General features: G+C 38.8%; 1 protein-coding gene across 7 annotated transcripts in view; it reads right to left on the bottom strand.

Moving 5' to 3' along the window:
- The window catches only part of PDE3A (phosphodiesterase 3A), a 275,364-nt gene that overhangs the window by 98,307 nt on the left and 154,881 nt on the right, over positions 1-22,176 (bottom strand). For 5 of the 7 annotated variants that reach the window (XM_035348050.1, XM_035348040.1, XM_035348031.1 and 2 more), the window contains exon 2: positions 9,534-9,584. In XM_035348050.1, coding sequence (XP_035203941.1) covers positions 9,534-9,584 — 51 coding nt within the window. Of the gene's footprint in view, positions 1-4,390; positions 4,885-9,533; positions 9,585-21,176; positions 21,300-22,176 lie in introns of those variants that run through there. The other 2 variants (XM_035348082.1, XM_035348057.1) reach the window with 2 other exon arrangements.

Genomic DNA, 22,176 nt, shown 5'->3' with positions numbered 1-22,176 from the left:
TGTCAACCTTCTGTATGCAGCTGGACAGCAGGCAAAAAAGAGTCCGAATCTAATGGACGTCTCAGAGAAAAATAAAACACAGGAGCTCTGATCTCACAAAGATATCAGATATGATGTATACAGCTTCAGGGATGCATAGAGATTATAAGTGAGTATTATTCAGGGCAGAAAAGCAACGTACAACTAGCAAAAATGTCTATGTCTAAGTGAGCTATTAAACCTGGAAAAAAATAGAAACACAGTTCCAAATGGTGACAAGGCAAAATCCTTCAATTTCTTCAAAACAGCTTTAATCCAACAGAATGACTTCATACAGAACAGAATGAAAGTCTGGGGGCAGCATGATGTAATGTTATATCAGACTCTCTCAAAAAATTCCTGATTTTATAATTACAAAAAGTTATGACTTAAGTCATGCTGGGATTCTTTGCTGTTTAACACCCTGCATGGGTGACAGACTATGGAAGTTTTTCCTATCAAACAGAACAGTAGTCAGGATCAGGATTTTGACCTTACAAACTGTGCTAGGCATAGCTGTGTAGTATACCAATGGCAGGTGAGAGAGGCAACACTTCCCAGGTTTTACACAAATCTGTCAAAATATAATCTGGTACTTTAACAGTACAGAAAGCATTACCATTGCTTGTACTCTTACAAGCATGCATTTCTAGCTAAAGAAATATTAACTATGTCTTTGCTTAGCTGCACTGTACATCCATTTGAACTCTTTATAGCTATATAAATCTGCATATCAATTACTGGGCTTCTATATTGTTGTATAAATCCAGTTCCTGTTTTTAAACTCAAAAGTAATCAATGACAGACAATGTTATTAAAATTTTACGCCATAGGTAACTGTGTGAAGACTTTTCATCTCTTAGGATAGATATCAAATCCAATTTATACTCAAAGACTAAAGCTCATGTAATCTACAGGGAATTTTAGGCAGGAGGAGATACTCAACAACCTTACAGCAAATATTTAACACTTCATCAATTTTGGCTCATTTGGTTACCACAGCATTTTAAATGTGTATCCGTTCAGTGAAATCATTATCGGTTGTAGTTATGAGGGATAAAAAATTATCATCAGTCCAAAAAACAAGATCCTCAGGCGCACACACCAAATAAAAACAACAGTTGGAGAATTTCCCCCAAAACCATACTGAAACTTCAAACTTAGCAGCTTTAAAAAATATTTTCCAATGCAGATGATGTTCAGGTAATTCTAACTGATGGATGGTCAAGAAAGAAAAACATTCCTAAATTCTTTCCTCAGATCTATAAAGGTAGTTCCTTCTGAAATTATTGAGAGGTATATAGCATTCAAGATCAGGCACTATGAGATACTACAGTTTCTTGAAGATGCTAATATATTATTCATCATCATACTGCTTACACTTACCCATGCAAGACGCCCACAGGATCAGGCTCACCCACACATAAAAAATGTTTAACTACGTAAGACATTTCTCACCAACCAAAACCATAAAGCTCTAACTCAGGGTTCAAAACCAAACCCACTTTCCTCACTGTTTCATACACACACACACCGAAACAACAACAACAACAAAAAGGCTTGGTGTACTAAATACTAGAAACCATAGACTTCTGTAGTGTTGTCTCTGTGAGCTTACATGATCATCCTCAGATCAAAAATAAAATTATGTAAAAACCTCTGACCTCAAAAAGTATTGTCTGTATTCATCATAATTATGCATGGGTTTTCTCTCCCCTTATCTGGAGCCTGCTCACCCATTCCTTTACTAAATGGTTCTGGGTTAATTTGATTTGATGGAAAGCATATAAGATGAGGAATAAAAAGCAATGGATAACTTCTAAAACACTAGAAGTATGTTCAAATAGAGTACCAGGCTTCACTGTGAAGTTATGGCTTTCATGTCCTTAAAAGTCAGATCTGCCTTATTATTTTAAACTAGAAACAATCTCAAGTCAAAAATCCCACATTACAGATTAGATTTTACTGCTTTCCTTTTTGTTGTTGTTGTTTGTTTTTTAATGCTAAGAAAAGCCTTGATAATAGCAGTAAACCAATTTGGAGGTTTCTTTTCATTCATTAACATAAATATGTTTCATCTTCTCTGAACAGAGAAATAACCTACACTGTTAGTAGCTACTTACCTATAAAAATGTAACATAATTTCCTCACAGTTAGCCTGGAACATAATAAGCTAGTGTATCCCTTTAAGTGCTGAATAATGAATTGGCACCAGAAGACAGTGCTCTTATTTTTGTATGATAACTTTTTGAGCAGGATCAGCCTAAAATGCTGAAGAAGGTGCCTCTTTGTGGCTGTGATCTTGCACAATAACTGCTTCTCCTGTGAGGCATGACTGAGCAAGGGGAAGGCTCCTGCTTGCTGCACAGAACAAGCACAGCAACCCCACTGCACCTGTGCTGCCTAGTGTAACTATAGCACAGGAGTCTTGCTTCTCCCCAGGTGGTAGATAGGTCAGGGAAATTTCATTTTCTCTTTTTAAAAACTTTCAGAGGCTGATGATGGAAAGGATACACAGCTCAGGGAGGTCAAGCACACCTTGCACCTAGGTAAGGAATATCTATTTTTTCTAGATATATCATACTGTAATAGTATGATGCAATGCAACATTAGGGTTCGAGTGAAAAAGGAAACACTGGAAAAATTAAATGGTTAACAAGCAACATGCAAAAACAGGCATCCCTTGCTAGTCAAGTATTTGTTCATAATAAGTGAAAGATCTGCATTTATGTCAGAGAAAGAATGAAGCCAAGAGACTAAAATATAGCTTTCCTTAGAAGGGGCACTAGTCTCCCTATGACTTCCTTAATAGAAACAGCATGACAAATGACACATCATAACACAGCATTTATTTACTTCAATTTTACCAGGACATTTATGAACGCCTGATTGAGCTGGATAAATTTGTGCTGGCCAAGGATAACTTTTTTTTTGTTTTTTTTTTAAATTTATTTTCAGTTACCCTTGAAAGTTAGTGTTTTAGATAGTTTTAATGATAGCTGTGAAGTAGAAAAATAACCTAGGTAGCTGTTCAGGAAAAAAAAAATCTGAAAAAGGGCTTTTTACATTTGACATTCAAAGGTGTAGCAAATTGATATGGTTGCAGATTTAAATTAGACAAAGTCATATGAGAAGGCTTAATTTAAAGGAAAAAAAAAAAAATCAAACCAAAGCCAGGCAACATTAAACCAATGGAAAAATTTGATCAGAGAATATGATGAATTATTATTCACCTGATGACTTTAAATTAAGCCTGGATATATTTCTAAAAGACATATTCTTATTTACACAGTAAACATAGGCCTGAGATGACAGCATGTGACAGCATGATATTTTTTGACTAAGTCTGAGATCTCTAGATGTTCACGGAAGTCCAATTTGGCTTTAAAACCTACAGCTCTACAAAACAAGGCATGTAACACACCCTTCCCTCCCCTCTCTCAACAAAAAAGGTTCAGGATGATCCTTCTGAAATAATAATAATAATAATATTTCTTCTTTCCAGAAACTTCTCCCAAATTGTTACTTCGTAAAGGCATCCCAAGATGCATGGCATAGTCAACTGCTCTATAAACAGAAAAATGGAGTTGGATCATGTTATAAGCTACTTCCTCATTTTTTTCCTTTCAGTATTACTTCTAGAATTATTTATTTTAGCATCTTTATATCCCAAGTAAGATGTAAAAAAGATTTCACATAACCCTACAGTGCCTGGCACAAGAGTAGGAAATGTACTAATTGTACTCCCATTTATGACATTTTAGTCCTACCTATGATGATGATGCTTGTTCCAAAGAGAATGCCACAATTTTTATATTACATCTGGTCCATATCATTTACATCTGCTGTACACAAGTCCTTTTTAACATACTCAAAATGACGCATCAACTAAGATGATGCTGGAAAAGATGAGGTTCTGCCAGTGCATTACAACTATTTGTAACCAATGATTTCGTACATACACAGATACATGTATATGAGATACACATGCAACAAAGACATGCACCAAGGAACTACCAGCAGTAATTACACATTTCCTTAGCTGATCTTTTTGAAATACTTGCAACATCCATCTTCCTTTTAATTTAACCTTTAACGAACATCTCATCTGGGGGAGAGGAAAATTCAATTGGTAACTTAAGTCTGCATTAGTGGGCTGCAATGGCACCTCCACATTCACAAGTGCATGCTCTTGAAAAGTCGGCTTTGCCTACATTTTTGAACTATTCATCATGAAAACAAAAAGCAAAGATCAGCTGGATCTCACTATATTTGGAGAACCCCAACCATCACAGCTAAATCACTGCAGGTCTGTTTGCAGTGGTATTGCAAGGGAACACAGTGACACAACAGATTCACCAGACAACAGTACCTGGTCAGTAGCGGGAATTGACTCCCATCTACGCTTCAGCAAGTACAGAGATTTCCGGCTCATGATTTTGAATCTGCTCTCGAGGTTTTTCACACTCAAGAAAAAGGCTTCTCCCAAACCAGTGTCGAGAACCTTATTTCTGATTCCTCTGCTTCATAGCTATAGACTGCAGAGCTCCCCGATGCATGGCAGTTTTTCAAGCTGCAAGGTTCAGACCGGTTTCACCAAAGCTTCCTCCGTTTCTTTAAAGCATCTGTCTCCTTATAGTACCATGACAAAGAGAATCGGGCGAGATAGTGAAAAGCCTAGCTTTCACTGACAAATTACCTCGTAGAAGCATGAAGTAGGTAGACAACACCAGACGCACTCAATCTGAAAATAGCTGTTGCTTAGGAACTAGAGGGGTAAAATGCAGCACCTCAGATATATAATTGAGAGCTTTTATATTTAAAGAGAATTTAAAACACTGGACCTCTCTGTTTCTCTCCCGATCATCATCCTTTTATAATGCTCGAAGAATGATCACTCGATTCCACTGAATCCTGAGGCTACGCCTACATCTTCAGCAAGCCAAACAAGGCTTGATGACAGAGCAACAAACAACTCCCGTGCATTCAAAGTCCCTCGTAAAAATGTCTGCACAAAGTGTATTGCGGATCCCACCTGAAATGTCTTAGAAGTATCAAGCATTACGTTTTAGTAGAATAATTAAAATACAATTTACCTATTTTGTCTGCAGAGAGATAATATGCCAAGAATTAATTCTAGTACTCATATTTTCTTGTGACACATACTAATATTAGAAATAAGCATGGTATTTTCCCCTCACACAAGTTAGATGATACAGTTTTACAGACTGCATGTGTATGTTTGACAGAGCTTTCTTTAGATGGGTTAAACATTCCTAAACATTTAGAAATTTCTTTAATTTGGAATTAAATTTTCTTTAATTTAGAAATTTCTTTAATTTTGAAGTTTCTTTCCTAGATCTTAATCTGTATTGGTTTTAAAAATTAAGCTTGGAACATAATAAAATTCACTTTGCGCTTCCTCCACGGTATCAAATCCAGAGAGTAAGTTCTGTGCATGAAGCATTTACAGCAGGAATTCTTATCTTCAGAGATCAAAAAATGAAGGAAAAAAATGAAGAGGTAGCTACTCGGGAACTTATCTACTTTTTATAAGTCAATATATAATTCACTCTCGTTAAAACAGCTTCAAGAGCAAAAATTATTCTAACAGAATAGGAAATCTACAATGTACATAGATACATACACATATGTGTATAATCTACAATGGATTGAGTGAGGTTCTGGTGTGGAAGTTAGGAGCAAGTTAAACACTGTGAAGACAGCTTTTTACTTGTCCTATTTACATCCTATTGAATTGCAGATGCTTCACAGTAGACAAAATCCTGTAAACAGAAATTCCCATAAGGCTTCAGAAATTCCCAAGAGTATTTCATTTGGCATCCAGTGCTACCTGTAACTACTTCACTTTGCTTTTAACTCCCACAAACAGAAAAGCAACATATTTTGTAAGTGGTTCATTAAGAAGTATGAAGTGCACTGTAGTAGTTTCCTTTTATATTTCAACCACAAAGAATTGAAAACCTACTAGTTCTAAAAATAAATAAATTAATATTAATAAAAAAAAAACTTGATGTAATTTAGTTTTATTTTATGGTAAACCAGTGGTTCCACTTCTTTTTCTTTCAAGTGTCATTGCTTACACACACACACAGGTAGCTTCATAAGATCGATCTTCCCACTTTCTTCACTTCATAAGATTTAAAAGATCATGGAAGACTTATAAACTGGCTCACAATAACACAAGCCAAAACCCCTTTCCTTCCCCCTCAGTACTTGCCCAGCCACTGGCCAAGTGAGACCTCTGCTTTCAAGTCCCATTTCTCTGCTGAAAAAAGCCCCACAGATCCAGGGAAACATCACAAGCAATCATGTGGTGCAGGCAACTGCCAGTCCATCTTTAAAGAACTGATGTGTGAGTGTATCTACCAGATTACTCATCTTAATTTTGAAACAAAACCTTATTTAACAAAAGGTAATTTTTTAAGGTTACAAATTGGAAACAATGCAACTGAATCACAAAAGGATTAAAAACAAAGAAATTTTATATTGCATGTGAAAATTCAATCTTCCTTACCTTTTTCCTAAATTTTCAAGGAATTAAGTTTAACAAACTTAATTCCCTATCAAAAAGAGTTTTGAAAGACATGTAAAGAATCTGAGGCTACAATAAATAAACTAGATTTCTTTCTTCTCCCTAATTAAACTTTTCTTCCTTATTTCCTGTGACAGGGCACCAGGATAAGACATGATAGAGAGCCTGCGTCATTTTCTTTTCCCACTTTATTCAAGCTCCCTTAACATTTCTGTCGTACATATTGTTTGTTAGATTTACAACATTTCTGCCAAGATTTATGATGTTTAGCTTTCTAGAAGCTTTGCAGAGCACCTATACACAGAAAAACAAAACAAAACAAAATAAAAACAATAAAAAAGATTGCTTAAAGAAAGAACTTGATCTAAACTTTGTATTTTTTTAAAGATGGATTCTATTCTCTATCAGAGACCAGTTCAGTATGCAGTTTTTCTCCTGTTTTGAAGGTACGCACTTTGAGGATTTGAAGTATTTTTTTGTATATTTTGTTAAAAAAAATAATCAAAAAGACATTCTGTATAAGGAAAAAAACAATCAACTGGAAACTTCTACATGAAAATCTGATAGAGAGATTTCTAGAAAAACATTTTTAAAACTATGACTGTATTCTCCAGGAAAGTTCAAACTACTGCATGTTAACCTGCAGAGAATGCCACAGAACTTTTCTTAACCCATTATCCCTGAACTTTTTTTATTTAATTTTTTATTAATATGAAATGGTAGAGGAGTATGCAGAATATCACACAGGGAAGGAACAAAACCATACTCAGTCAGACTGAACAAATCTTAAAAGTTTGTATAGAGCTATCTTCTAACAAGTATCTCCTCCTCAGCCTCCACTGAAATTCAGAGGACTCCACCTGTATTTACTGTTTAGTAACCAGTTATCTCATTTTGACCAAGTACAGCTTTCTCTCACAGTGCCCAACAAATGGTTTTACGTGCAGATGGCATTTGCAGCAACTAAGTGGATGTCCACGTGACTCTTTCATTTGAAATCAGACCATGGCATGCAAACCTCCTTATTCTTAGAAGGAGATTAAAGAAAGAATCCAGGCCAGTAGTTCCCTAGAACCCTTCTTGGAAGAAATCAGCCTCATCAGAACAAATAATGAACAAATTTTTCAGCAACAGTTTCATCCTGTGAGCTCATTTTTTTTTTTTTTTTCAGAAAACACAAAAGGAATCCATTAAAAAGCACAACTCCAATTTCCTGCAGAAAGATACCTTTTTGATAGTCAAAATCATCTATTTTTATCTTTTATCTATTTTATCTATTTTATCTATTTAATCATCTATTTTTATCTTTTAATTTAAAATTTAAATCAGATTGATACCACTTACCTAAATCCCTTTCTCTACTGTTTCAATTAGATAGCTTTAAACCTCCAAAAATGTCTACCCAACCAACCAACAAATAAAAACAAAACAAAACAAAAACCAACCAACCAAAAATGAACAAGAACATCAAAACATTCTTCAGTCATGAAGGCACTGATGTAGAGCATACAAAAACATACCCATATTTTCATATACATAAAAAAGTCATATGAAGACTTGTAATAATGTTAGAGTTAATGTTAGTTTAAGCCATGACAGGACTCCTTCAAGTGACCACTTCTACTCAACAGTAAGCTAGGAGTCTAATTTACCTTCCACTCTTTGGACCAGAAGGACATAATATAACAAACTAGTACATTAGATGAGGCCAGAGAGTGTTTAGTATTGAACAGTTCTCACCTGACTGGATAGGATTTCTGAAATTCCTAAGTTTCCATTGAAAACTAACTTGCTTTCTATTTTTTGTGTTTTTGAAATGGCAGATACTGACACCTGGAAAATCAGAACTGCAACCCATCTTAAACTGCTTAATGGAATACTAAACATCCCGCAAATTTCAAGATGGATTTGAAATAAGATGCAAGGAAGAAGCTTGGAAAACAGAAAAAAATGTAGAATTCAACAATAATAAGGGCTAAAAAAAAAAAAAAGGACAACTTAGTAAATGAGTTCTGCATTGGAAATAGTAAATCTTGTCTATTAACGAAACAAGCAACAGCTTTGTACTTAAGATACAGTGTTTTCTCGTTAAAAAAGCAGGTACTCCAGTAATTTTTGCAAGGGGGAGTATGAAGGATACTTCAAGAACTAGCCTACTGAAAGTAAGGTTGCAAATAGCAGGTAGCTTCACAGTAACAGAGCCTGTTTATTAATTATTTAGAGTTAGATATTCACATTTGTATAAAAATCTTTCAGCTGAAGGAAAAGAAAATCTGAAATACAGAAGGGCTAATAGTGTATTTATATCATTTCAACACCAGAGAGACTGGAGAGACTGCTTTTTCCAAACATGAAAATTCCTGAGCATCACATTAGTAGCAATGTCTCCTCTGCAGCAGTTCCTATTCTACAGATAATTTAAAATTGTATGATGCCATTAACCCTACTAGCCTAACTTCCCTTCAGAGATGAGTCAACAGTAAACCATGAGCTACACAGTCTTCCCCCACCTGCCTGTACAGTTTTAACACCACTAATCGCTCTATTATTGAACAAGATAGGAGGGCCATCTGAGTTTTACAAGTTTGTTGGGTTAAAAAAAAAACAAAACAAAAAAACAAACAAACAAACAAAAAAAACTCACACACGTTATTTGAAATTGCATTCCTTTGATATCCTGGAGATAAATGGAGAAAGCAGGGTAAGAAATGATTTTCCAATACATCTAATCCATCTTTCTGCTACACAAAGAAACTTCTTCCTGTTGCAATACTCTGGGATCACCTGTTTGGATTATAGCTCTAAAATTATAATAGTGAAATCTGGCATGGTTTTATTTCTTTTTATGGTTCAATCCTGCAAATATTAATAAGATGAACAATTTTGCCAGTCATAGACAGAAAACCTGCTTAAATACCACAAACTGTCAAAAAGAAACACAAAATATTGAGCTACTGACCTGTGATCCTCTGGGTCCTCGTTTGTGATCCCATTCAGAATGTCCCATGAACTTTAAAAAGAAAATAAAACACAGGTAAGTGATAAATTGATTGGCTTTAATTGAAACATTCATGCTCTAAATCGATTACAAAATGTCTTTGGAAGAACAAACAGACAGGTTTGCTTTTACAATTTACTTCACACAGCTTTTAGCTTCATAATGAGAATGTTACTGTAACTTTGCACTTGTGCAGTCAGAACCAAACCACACCTATCATCATCTTGAGCACAACACTGCTCAAGCCAATAACGTTCCCATTATTGAATTCAGTGTTAGACAAATGTTTATGATTGAACTGGCAAAAGGAGAGCTGACATATCAACAATGAGTTCACCAAAACCAGTGGACATTTGATGAAGCAGCAATGCATTTTTTATACCAGGCATGAAAGTCACTGACAGCTTTAATTTTGTCTCACCACTGAATTATTCTAGAACTTCTCAAAGTAATGAAAGAGTAGAGGTACATTCCATAAAGGAAAACATGTTGGGATCATTGCATAAAAGAGGAAAGCAAAGAGACATCTTAGAGATGGTGGGTTGGTTCTTGTGGAAATTAAGATTTGTGATGCAGCTCCTTAAATTAAAGAGAGGTATTAATTACATTCAATTCAGCTCTCAAATTCTCTGCACAACCCTACAGCAGGCTGTGCTGTGAGGAGTTCTCAGGCATTGGATTGCATAATTGGACCAATCTATAGAAAACAGAATTTGTCTTTCTCCATCTTTTTCTACTGTACTTCAGAACTGTATACTAAGACAGGTGCTCACTCTTGCTCTAAGCAACATACAATTTGCATACAACAGCTCTTTTCATATGTGACATGGAAGAGCAAAAGAAAAGAAGAGAGAGAACGCCCAGTAGGCTTCATGCTTACTGTGAAACATCCTTTCAAGACATTCATCCCAGGACTAAAGAGATTAGAACTACTTTAAAAAAAAAAAAAAAAAAGAAAGAAAAAAAAAAGGGAAAGGCATGGACATCTCATACGAAATTTGTATCTTCTCCCTGTATCAACTGTTCCTACACATCCTTTTCTTCTTTTCTGCAAATTTTTACTTATGATTACCCACCTCCACAACTGGAGACAAACCACACATGCAGATAAGCATCAAAGATCAGAAATGTCACACTTTTTTTTAAAAAAAAACAAAAACAAAAACAAAAACAAAAAAAAACTGATACAACCTTATGAGTGACACCCTCATTTTACTGCAATTACTTTCCTTTCCCATATCCTGTTGACGGAAATACCGGCTGTGCCAGGTTTCCCTGTTTATCCATATTGTTATGTTTGCTCGTTACTGTATTAAACACAGCTTTGATGTTTATGAAAGCTGGGCTTTCAGTAAATAACCACTGTGCAAAAGCTACAAAGAGAAGCATCTAGCAAAGGCTGTATGCTTCACAGAACCTTTGCCAAAATCCTCATACCTATGCTTCCTCCCTGTCTCCTGCACCTCTGTACCAAGAAAACCTCTTCTGTTTTAACTAATCAGCCCCTACATCTTGAGAAGTGGTGCTCATTTTTGTCATTTGCTTGACTGAAGAAAAATTAATTTGGCATGAGGCTGACCACCTGTTATACCCTGTATGGCGAGGGATGTCTTTACCAACAATGTCCCACCAGTGAAGTTAAGATAAAAAATACACATACCATTTCACAGTTAAGAAAAAAGGAATAATGTTACAGGTCTGACCATGGCTACTGTGGCTCTCCTGGCTCTACAGACCTCTGGCACATACCACAACCTTGAAACTCAATGTAGCATGAGACCCCACTGCAATGGTTTTCATGCTCCCACCTTTGCTGAGTCCACAGTCCACTGAAGAGCAAAGAACTGATTAACTACTGTCAGCAAAACTAAACAATTAAGTTAAGAGTCAAGCCTGGAGTAACCATTCTCATAAGAGGAGGTGGACCAAATGTAAGGCAGCTCCCCAGCCAGCCAGTTGCAGGAAACCAGGATGATGTATCGGGGTGGTTACTTCTGATCACAGAATCACAGAATTTTCTAGGTTGGAAGAGACCCCAAGATCATCAAGTCCAACCTCTGACCTAACGCTAACAAATCTTCCACTAAACCATATGCCTAAGCTCTACATCGAAATGTCTTTTAAAGACCTCCAGGGATGGTGACTCCACCACTTCCCTGGGCAGCCCGTTCCAGTGTTTAACAACCCTTTCGGTAAAGAAGTTCTTCCTAACATCCAACCTAAACCTCCCCTGGCGCAACTTAAGCCCATTCCCCCTCGTCCTGTCACCAGGCACGTGGGAGAACAGACCAACTGCCACCTCGCTACAGCCTCCCTTGAGGTACCTGTAGAGAGCGATAAGGTCACCCCTGAGCCTCCTTTTCTCCAGGCTGAACAAGCCCAGCTCCCTCAGCCGCTCCTCGTAAGACTTGTTCTCCAGGCCCCTCACCAGCTTCGTAGCCCTTCTCTGGACTCGCTCGAGCACCTCGATGTCCTTCTTGTAGCGAGGGGCCCAAAACTGAACACAGTACTCGAGGTGCGGCCTCACCAGAGCCGAGTACAGGGGGACGATCACCTCCCTAGCCCTGCTGGTCACACTGTTTCTTATACAGGCCAGGATGCTGTTGGCCTTCTTGGCCACCTGAGCACATTGCTGGCTCATATTCAGCCGACTGTCAACCACTACTCCCAGGTCCTTCTCTGCCTGGCAGCTCTCCAACCACTCATCTCCCAGCCTGTAGCTCTGCTTGGGGTTATTGCGCCCCAGGTGCAGGACCCAGCACTTGGCCTTGTTGAACTTCATGCAGTTGACCTCGGCCCATTGGTCCAGCCTATCCAGATCCTCCTGCAGAGCCTTCCTACCCTCAAGCAGATCGACACACGCACCTAACTTGGTGTCATCTGCAAACTTACTGAGGGTGCACTCAATGCCCTCATCCAGATCATCAATGAAGATATTGAAGAGGACCGGCCCCAGCACCGAGCCCTGGGGAACGCCACTAGTGACCGGCCTCCAACTGGATTTGACTCCATTTACCACGACCCTCTGGGCCCGGCTATCCAGCCAGTTTCTAACCCAACGAAGCGTGCGCCAGTCCAAGCCAAGAGCAGCCAGTTAACCAATCACCAATTAATCACCAATTCTCAAACCCAAACCCAGTCTTCTGAAACATACCATCTTCTCTAGGTTCTCATGGTTCACACACCCTGATCTTCAGTTACTGCCTGGTGCTTCACATTGTTCCAGGAATGCCGTCCCACATTTCCCTGGTCAAATGGTCAGCCCCTGCTCTGCTCCGCTGCTCCTCATCCTATGTGTCTTCCAGGGGCCTTTTGCCCAGGTCGGAGATGGCAGCAGCAGCTAATGTTACAGTAACAAATGAGTCCAAAAGCTATAATAATTAGTCCTTTCTCCACCTTTCAGCATTTAACTATCAGTAATTTAACTATTCAGTAATTTAACCAATTACTGAAAAGAGGCCAAAGTCATCAATGAAGCAACCAGTTATAAACTCATCAGGACCAATGGAGTGAGCCCTTGCTTATTCTGGCAATGAATCTGGCACCACTTTATTAGCAAACGGCTAACTCTTCATAGCAAATGACACAAGCCACATTTCATTTAATTTCTTTACAAACTTGCCTTTGTGGAATCACACGTTTGTATATTTGCTGATGGATCCATTGTCCCTAGTGTAAAAGAATTTCAACATCATTGTTCTCTCTTTGCACGTAATGTACTGTGCCAGTATGCTCTACTGAATTAACCCTGTGGTTGTTACCTGCTAAAATGGTGAACTAAATGAAGTAAAAGAGGAGTTATAGGACACTATGAGACCTTGTCAATTCTAGGCAGTTTTCAAGCATAGCAGTAAAATGCATGAGCCTACAAAGCCAACTTTTTCATACCATTTTTTATAATCTACTAAAACTTACTAGGCTTTAAAATATATTTCTTCCTCACAGTCTAGAAAACACTCTTCATCTCTTGCTAGAATGTTCTTGGCATTTCTACAATGGTCCATAGTAACCAAGGAGTGAAGGAGGAAAAAAATAAAGAGTATATCACACTTACAGAAGAGCCTCAAGTTTTAAGACAGAAAATAAACACACAGAGCTGTTGTAACAAAATCTGTGCCAGGCCATCCTACATAGGGACAATTGTGTAGGTATGACACCCTTTACCTCCACAAGCCACACGATCCTAGATTATTTCTGAAAAAAAAATATATTTGAATAGAGCACAACATCCAGAAAAGAAGGAAAGCACATATATCTGACCTATAAGGCTACTCAGAAATCGTAATTTCTACAAGCTTTATAGGAATCAAAAGATGAAGAAAATAGTATTAACAATAATAACAACAATAGTAAGAATAAGTCAGAATCAGAGAGAATGCACGTAATCCACTTGAGTCAGAGTCAACCTTTTGAAACCAGAAAAAGAGAAAGAAATATTATTTAATTGGTGTGTGCATGAAAACAGGGAGACAGACATAAAATGCATTTGGAAGTAGAAGGGTTTATGTTGATCACTAACAGAAGGGTTTTTTCCAGATCCCTCCACTTCCTCCAAAAACTACTAGGAATTGATGGTCCAGAGCAATGGTAAATGATCTCATATCACCCAATTACTTTTCATTATTATTCTTACTTCCAGGCCACTGGAGCTAAGCATATCAGCAGCAGAAAATGAGGGATAAACACAAAATCAAACTTCCACATGCTTTCATGCGTGCAGTCTGTCTCACTCAGAAGGCAAGCATCTACTTTGAATTTCATCTAAAATAGTCCTGGAAACCCAGCTCTGACAGTTTTAACACTTAAAGAGGAAGGCAGCTCTCAGCAGCAAGAAAAACTCTAGCATGCTTAAGAATGCATAAAAATGGTGGCTCCACAGAAGCCAACTAGCTCGCTCTACCCTACAAACTGACTAATGGCTCTCCAGGGAAAACAGCCTCTCTCCCTCCCCAGCTGAGTACAAAGCTTGGGAATGGAAGGAGGGCAGGAACAGGGAAGACTCTAACACCAAAATCATAGTTAGAGAGAGAAAAGGTGAAACAGAGCTAGCTCACTCGCAATATGTAGGGTGGTAACCTCATGTCTGTAAAAAAAAATTTCATATATAAACCACATGTACGCTAATGCAATGGTACCTGCAAAGGGATATGGAACAGTATGAGAATCTGTCTGAAATAACCATGCTAAAGCAGAACAAAGACATTTAAAAATTAGCATCTTCAGCTCAGCTCTCACTCTAAGTGCACTTCTTCTATTTGGTGATTTGGTGAAAGCCCCAGAATATGATTACATAAAATTCTCAACTTTCATTAAAATTCATAAGCCATATTTCTAAGCCTCCTCAGTATTAGAGAACTGCAGGGAAATGTGAGCCACACATACTGCAGATCTAAATACATAAAAAGACAGAAAGTACAGAATGACAAATCAAATCTTTATAAACTGGGTTTTTCTAGGTCTTGTTTTTCTCTTAAATCATCTTTTCTGGCCTAGGTTTTGATTTTGGCACTCTTGAACTGACAATACTGCTAACTATGCCACGGCTAAAAAAAGAAAAAAGAAGAGAGAGAGAGAGAGAGAGACAGAGAGAGAGAGAGAGAGAGAGAAGAAAGAAGGAAATAGAAAAAGTATATTATTATGCATACCTTCACAACCAGGCAACAAAAAGGAAGAAAATAATAATAATAAAGGCATTTAAAATAGGAGCACATATATACTTTCTTTGGAAGGGGAAGGAGACCTCAGTAACAGAATGCTTTGGAAAACCACAGGGCTTTTGTATTTGAGCAAATACAATGCTGAACAAAGTTTTATTAGAGAGAATGAGCAGATCTTTTCATGTTAAGTACTTCTGAGAACCAATAAAGCAATAATACTTAATGTTTAATAGAAAGCTTTAAACCAATTCAGACTCTAATTCTATAAGGATTACAGAGTCTACTGCTCTGGAATTTTACTTAGATATACATTTACAAATATACAATCTTTTTATCACTATAAAAATAATTAGATAGTGGTGACTGTGAAAGGTGAGTACAAAGCAAAGTACAGGAATGACAGAGAAACAGGTCCTTTGTCCCATCTGTGACTGTGAGCCAAACACTTAGCATCCAATATTCTCTGTTGAACTGGCCGCCATAGGATAACATGAGCTCCCCAAAAAACTGAGAACCAGGAAAAAAAAAAGAAAAAATAAAATAAAGTCTTTTTACCACTTCTGAAATGATTTAGAGCATTTAATAACTGCAGAATTAATTACTGATGATCTTCTCAGAAGTTTTGGCTTAGTGACAGACAGCAGTTTTAAGAGTTCCTTATAATTCGGAAACCAGTGTCCAGTAGAGCTAGATAGGAGCATCCAATCATTTCACAGGCTGGCACCTGTCTTCTAGCTTTGCCAAAGAGCAGATCCTGAATTTAAACACAAGCATAACATCTTTCCTCTTTGGAAGAGATTTTGCTGAATGAGCATGTTGAAGATGTGAAACAGTGTCTCACTGTTGAGTTCTTTGACACTGCCTCCTTACAGCTTGCACTGAACAGTGCACAGTATGATACATATTCTCTGACTGAATGAGTATTAGCTATGCCTCAGGCCAGATCCCATTTCCGTTGGTAAAAAGAAACTGTTTGTTACCAGCATGTAGGCACAGAATGTTCCAGATACATTTATTTTTCAGTAACAAAAAAGGCATAATTTCCTTGATTGCATATTCAAAGAAATATTTATTTTTACAAGTATGGAGGATTCAGGTCATACAGAAACTAACAGTATTTTTTGTACATGCTGTTTTGAGTGGGACTCCTGATATTGGATAGTCCGATCCCTCCACTCTCCTGATAATAAATGAAGTGATTTACCAACTTGCCTATCTTTGGAAGCATCACTTTGGTGTGGACACCATCAGCAGGAGAAGTTAAGCTGCTGAGATCCAGCAATGGTGGGTCCCTATAATGTAATGGGGGAGCAGCCCTGTGGCTGCACCCACCACCTCCTCCATCAAATGGCACAGCTGCCGTTTGCCCTGCAGCATCCACAGCATCAGAGACGCCTTCCTTGCTGTGTGGTGAGAATGAGCATACACAGGCATGTATGTGTAGGCTAGGACACACTGATAGCCAAACATCCAATATTTGGAAAAACAATCCTTTTCCACTACTGCTTGCCAACTCCCAGGGTCAGCTTCAGCACGAGACATCAGTTACACTGCTCAGTCAGATATGTGAGCTGCGTGCTCGCCCAATAGCATCCTCTGGCCATGCCATTAGTGGGAAGGAAACTCTCCATCCAAATGCTCCCAATGCTTCACAGTCCTGCAGATCATCAAGGTCAGCCCTGTTTTTGAGGCTGGTTAAAAACCAACCAAACAAAAAAGCCCCAAACACAACAAACTAACTAAATGAATAAAGCAATGAGGGAAAAACAGCCTATCAGCTGCTTCCTAATCAAAGAAGTTGTTTCAAAAGTTTGTCGGCTGATGGACAACAGTTGGAAGCAGAGAGATGATTTTTAAACTGAGGTGCAGCCAGAGAAATGTTTTGCTTTGAATCTTGGCACTACTATGAATGGGAGGCAGGGGCATCAAGGTGGAAGGATGGGTCTGGAGCATTGCTGCAGCGACCAGCTTCCCCGCAGGAGCAGCCCTGTGTGTGGCCGTGGGGTGAAACCTCTGAAGCTGGGGTCCCGGTGAATCTGGCAGCCATGGAGGCAGCCACCTCCTTGACTCCCAGAGCCTCAGAAAAGCCTGGCTGGCAGGCCAAGCAGCTAACTGCAGCATCACCAGCATCAGGAAAAATCCAGGCATCAGGCAGAGACTATTGGGGAAGAGGATGTGATGCAGAGCCATGAGCAGAAGGGAAGGGAGGAAATACAGCACTGTGCAAGCTACAGCTAAGGGGAGGTGGATGGGTGCTGTGGCAGAGGAGAACAACCCCAAAGGCAAGAGCTCAGTGAAGAAACCATCCCAAGCACTTACCCAGGGACTCTGCTCCAAAGAAATAAAAGGCATGAGATCATATCTGGCACTGGTTGGGACAGCAAGAGAGACTACATTTTTGAGGACTTCTCTCATGGCCGCATATGACCTTTTAAAATATTTCCAGACAATAAAATGCATCTGACTTCTTCAGGGATGCTGGCCTCCCTGCATGGGGGCAGGAGGCAAGGTGATGCATGGCACAGCAAAATGGAACATGCAGTGGTGACTTGGCGGGCAGCTGCTGTGCCCGTTGCTTTATGCCATAGCCTGAAATGAGCAGTTTTAACTTTCGATAGCTTGAAGTGAAATAAAAAATGTAGGTGGGAAAAAGAAAAGGCAGGGGAATATCCACCTCCGCACCCTGTCTCTGGATTTATATAAATTTTTGTCACAAGTACTTAAACAGATGACAGTAGTAAAACAAATCCCTACAGGTTTCTGTTATTTTCAGTCCTACCTTTGAATTTATCATGTCCCTATTAATCTTTCATATATCAAATAGGATTTTAAACAATGGGTTTTGGAGGCTGAGCTGTAATGAACTACAGAAAAGAACTGGATATTTTTCTGTTATTATTTTTAAAGAAAAGCACAGTCCCCTGGACTTCTCCCTCCCCTGCCCCCCCCCCCCCCCGCCCCCCCAAGGATGGAAAGATACAAAGAACTTGCAGATGTGGAACAGATTTCTTCTAGCAAAGGCTTCCTAAGTCAATAGCCTTATCTGGGTATTTAAACAATTTCCATAATGAGCAAATAAAACAATTTAAATGATCATAAGTAGATTTCTTATCCACTTAAACTGATCTGGTGGATGAATAATTGGCATGTTGAACTGGTGGACACGTATTCAACAAGCCAAAGAAATCACCAAATTTTCCATTTACACACTTTCCCATCCTGGGCACTGTGATGAAAACTAAAACCCTAGGAAAAAAAAAAAAAAAAAAAAAAAAAAAAAAAAAAGCTGTTCTGGTGAGATAAAAAATGATTATCTGATATCCTCCTGCCTTAGCCATGGCCATAATTCACTGACAGTAACACACAGAGAATTCGTTGGTATGGGATGTCAGGACAACACAGCAATATCAAGTCTCGTAAGTGTAGCAGCAAGCTGCCAAAAGAGCAAGAATAGAATGTTAAAAAGATGAAAATTCCTATTTAAACCTTGCTTACTATTCAAAGTAGACACATTAATTCCCTGGATTTCAAAGCTACACAGTCAAGTCCATTCTGGTGTAATTAACTTCCTCAAAAAAAGTCAGAAAGCTTATTTACTTTTTTTCCATTGGGAATCATTAAGTACGCATTAAGAACCCCAGTGACAATACCAAACCGGGCACAGGCTTGATAAAGCTAGCTAGCTGCTGCAGCAAAAAAAGTCAACATACATTCTGAAGGATTTTTTTAGGTATCTAATGCCTTTTTTTTTTTTTTTTTTTTTTTTTTAAGGAGTCTAAATAGTTCTAAATAGTTCTATCAGAAATCCACTGTATAATGTATGTTACAAATACCACTTTCTCTTTAGTGCAAAGTTTTTCCCCTCATTTGCCATCATTTCTGAGATTCCAGTTTAGTATTTGCACTTTCTGTTGTTACTCAACACAAGCTGACTTGCTATTCTTTTCTGTTTATCTGTGAACAAGGGGATCTCTGCTTCCAAAGAAATTAATTCCTTAAAGATATAGGAGACTTTTTTTTTTTTGCATAGCAACTACAAACACACTGAAAGAGCAGGAAGACTTTTAAAGGATTTTCAGTCAAGCTCTGCGTATTTTAGGTGAATCACCCAAAGTACTAACTCAAAACATGAAAGGTCATATTGAAGGCAGCTGAGTCTCAATTAGTTTAATCAATGCACTAAGCTAACAGCTGACCATTCTCTGGCACACCATGTAGAAACAGGAATTTCCCAATGCAATTCTCAGTGGTGGATAAGTATCTACTTTATAGGAAAAGAAGAAAAAGAAGAAAAAAGAAGAAGAAAAAAGAAGAAAAAAGAAGGAAAAAAAAAAAAAAAGAAGAAGAAAAGAGAAAACCTTGTTGAACTGACATCCTTATTGGCAGTCTCGTCAGGGGAAGAAAACAAACAAACAAAAGAAACAACAATGACAACAACAACAAAAACAACACCAGAGGACTGAGTAGGTATAGAAGCTTCACCAGACATTTGTCCTTCAGAATTATTTCCTCTATGAGGGAACCGAACCCTCATAGAGACTTCCAGGCAATGCTGGAAGTATCAAGCATGATTTTCTTGTGTTTCCACACTGCACATCCGTTGTGCATACAGGATGGCATTTCGGCATGGCTGTCAACTCAGAACCCCTCACCAGAGCAAAAAGACAGAAGAAAGGTGATGGACACGCTAAAACCCCCAAGCCCCTTGGACTGAGAAACCAAATAAACATCGTGCTGCTTTTACACCCACAAAACCAGAAATCCTGTAAGCAGCAGAATTCAGTAGTTTGAATCAGATCTCTTGTGCTACCATATACACTTATTGAAAAAAAAAAAATAAATAAATTGCATTTTTAATTTGGCAACCAAATGTCTGACTGGCACAAAACACAAAACACAATGATCACAGGAATCTGCCCTTGGTGAGGCTAAAATAGGGTGGGGCAGAAAGTTATAAACTTAGTTTCTTACAGTTTCAGCAGATATTTTTACTGAAGCATATTAACCTAAATGGCAGGTTGCTGAGGGATAGCTAGGATTTATTAATAAAATCTTCAAAGACACCAAGAATGTGGCTTCTCTTGAGCTGGGTCCCAAAGCAGGTAGCCCAGCAGTGCCTTCTCCTGCCTTGAGAGCAGTGCTGCATCTGGCCAGGTGAAGCCTCAGCTTCCAGGGCTGGCCTGGAAAAGAGACAGCATCACTCTGCCAAAGCTCACTCCAGCCTGATGCTCACACCAACTTCTTCCATTAACACCCCCTTTTCCTGCTTTTGAAGTTTTACAATGCAGAAGAATAGCACTGACATTTCAACAGCTAGATCCCAGCTAATAAATGTCCTAAAATTGTACCATACTGCCTGGTAGCTTACTAAAAAACCTCAATGTCAAAATTCAAAGTACATTCAGTTTAAACACACCCTTGGGGGGATTTTATACTAACTACTTTCTATTTCAGACTATTCACTTTAAGCTCAACTGGCAATGCTTCATCATTCATCCAGGAGAACTTCCCTCTCTGCCACCCAATCTCAATCAACCTGCCAAATTAATTATCACCCTGCATTTGTCTATTGCTAAGAGGGGGGGGGGGGGGGGGGGGGGGGAGCAAATAGATGAATGCAGCAGTGACCCGAGCAAAACTGAATCCTCTGAAACAGAACTAATTAAATCAGCTCAGTGATCTTCTCCCAGCGCGACATGTTTCACCCACCCCTTCCACAAGCAGCCCGGCTCTCGCATCTCCTCTAGCTGTCCTAGGCAGGGTGCTGACATGGGGCTCAGATGCCTATCCAGCAGCAAACCAACAATCTTTTCTAGTCATCCATGTAACTACATGGTTTAAAGAGAGAAATAAATCAAAGAAACAAACAGAAAATTCACCATTATAATTTCACATGGACATTTACACAAAAATTCCTGGCCCCAGAATACGTTTCAGACAGACAGACCTGCCACAAACTTAGGGAATCAGAGGCACCAAATGTTGGTGCTTCACTGGCTGAGAGAGCTGCCAGAGTGAGGAGGTTCCTCCCTCAGTACTCCAGTCAGGCCTCACACCAGAGCTAGCAAGACTAATGTACAGAAATGACAGAGTATTACCGCTGTGCATCAGACATCAGACCTTGCACCACATGCATTGCTAACTTATCAAGCACACGTGTATGTGTGACCGCAGCATCAATCACCCTTCTGATGCTCATGGGACCAGCTCATGGAAGCAAGTTACACACATGTTTTAGATTTCCCCATCCAAAAAATTTCAAGTGATAGCTGGGCTGAAATACATGTAGAAGTACATTTGGGCCGTAAATTTCACCACTGCTGGAAACAGCATCATTTTGATTGTAGTCATGATGTTGTCATGACATGTTGTACATGATATAGTCATGACATAAGAAATCCTGTACCAGCTGATAAGGGCATGTCCATGCACTGAGAACATCAAAAGCTCCCCATGTGGGACAGCAACAGAAGTAGCCAACCCTTCTCTCAGCAAACTTTGCTTTCCATCACTTTTCTCTTTATGTAGAACACATCCAGTGTAAGAGCAGAAAATGGAAAGGCATCTCAAACAGGGAAAGAAATGCAGGATGACAGGCCCACTTGAGGAACAAAAAGACACTAGCACGGGATATCTTTACTGGGGATTTACTGGGGAGCTGCAATGCAAAGTCAGTCCCACTTTGCATTTCTCTCCCTATGATTTTTAATACGGTCAGTGCTTAGATGGCAGGCACATCACTCATGGACATCAGTACTGAAAGGCACTGAAATGGGGATGTCTGCACAGGATCTCTGTCAAGTTAGGTGAGGCGTCATGTGCAGGAGCCCTGACAGTGCCCTCCTTGATAACAGTGCATTGGAACAAAACCACAACACACAGAGGCAGGACTCTGAGTAATCTCTAGGTAGGTGTCTACACAGGCAACAGTTTGTCATTCGCACCCA

Source organism: Oxyura jamaicensis, chromosome 1 (assembly GCF_011077185.1).
Source record: "Oxyura jamaicensis isolate SHBP4307 breed ruddy duck chromosome 1, BPBGC_Ojam_1.0, whole genome shotgun sequence".
NCBI classification, from domain to species: domain Eukaryota; kingdom Metazoa; phylum Chordata; class Aves; order Anseriformes; family Anatidae; genus Oxyura; species Oxyura jamaicensis.
Note: the sequence above shows the minus strand (reverse complement) of the source record. Positions and strands in the feature narration are given on the sequence as shown.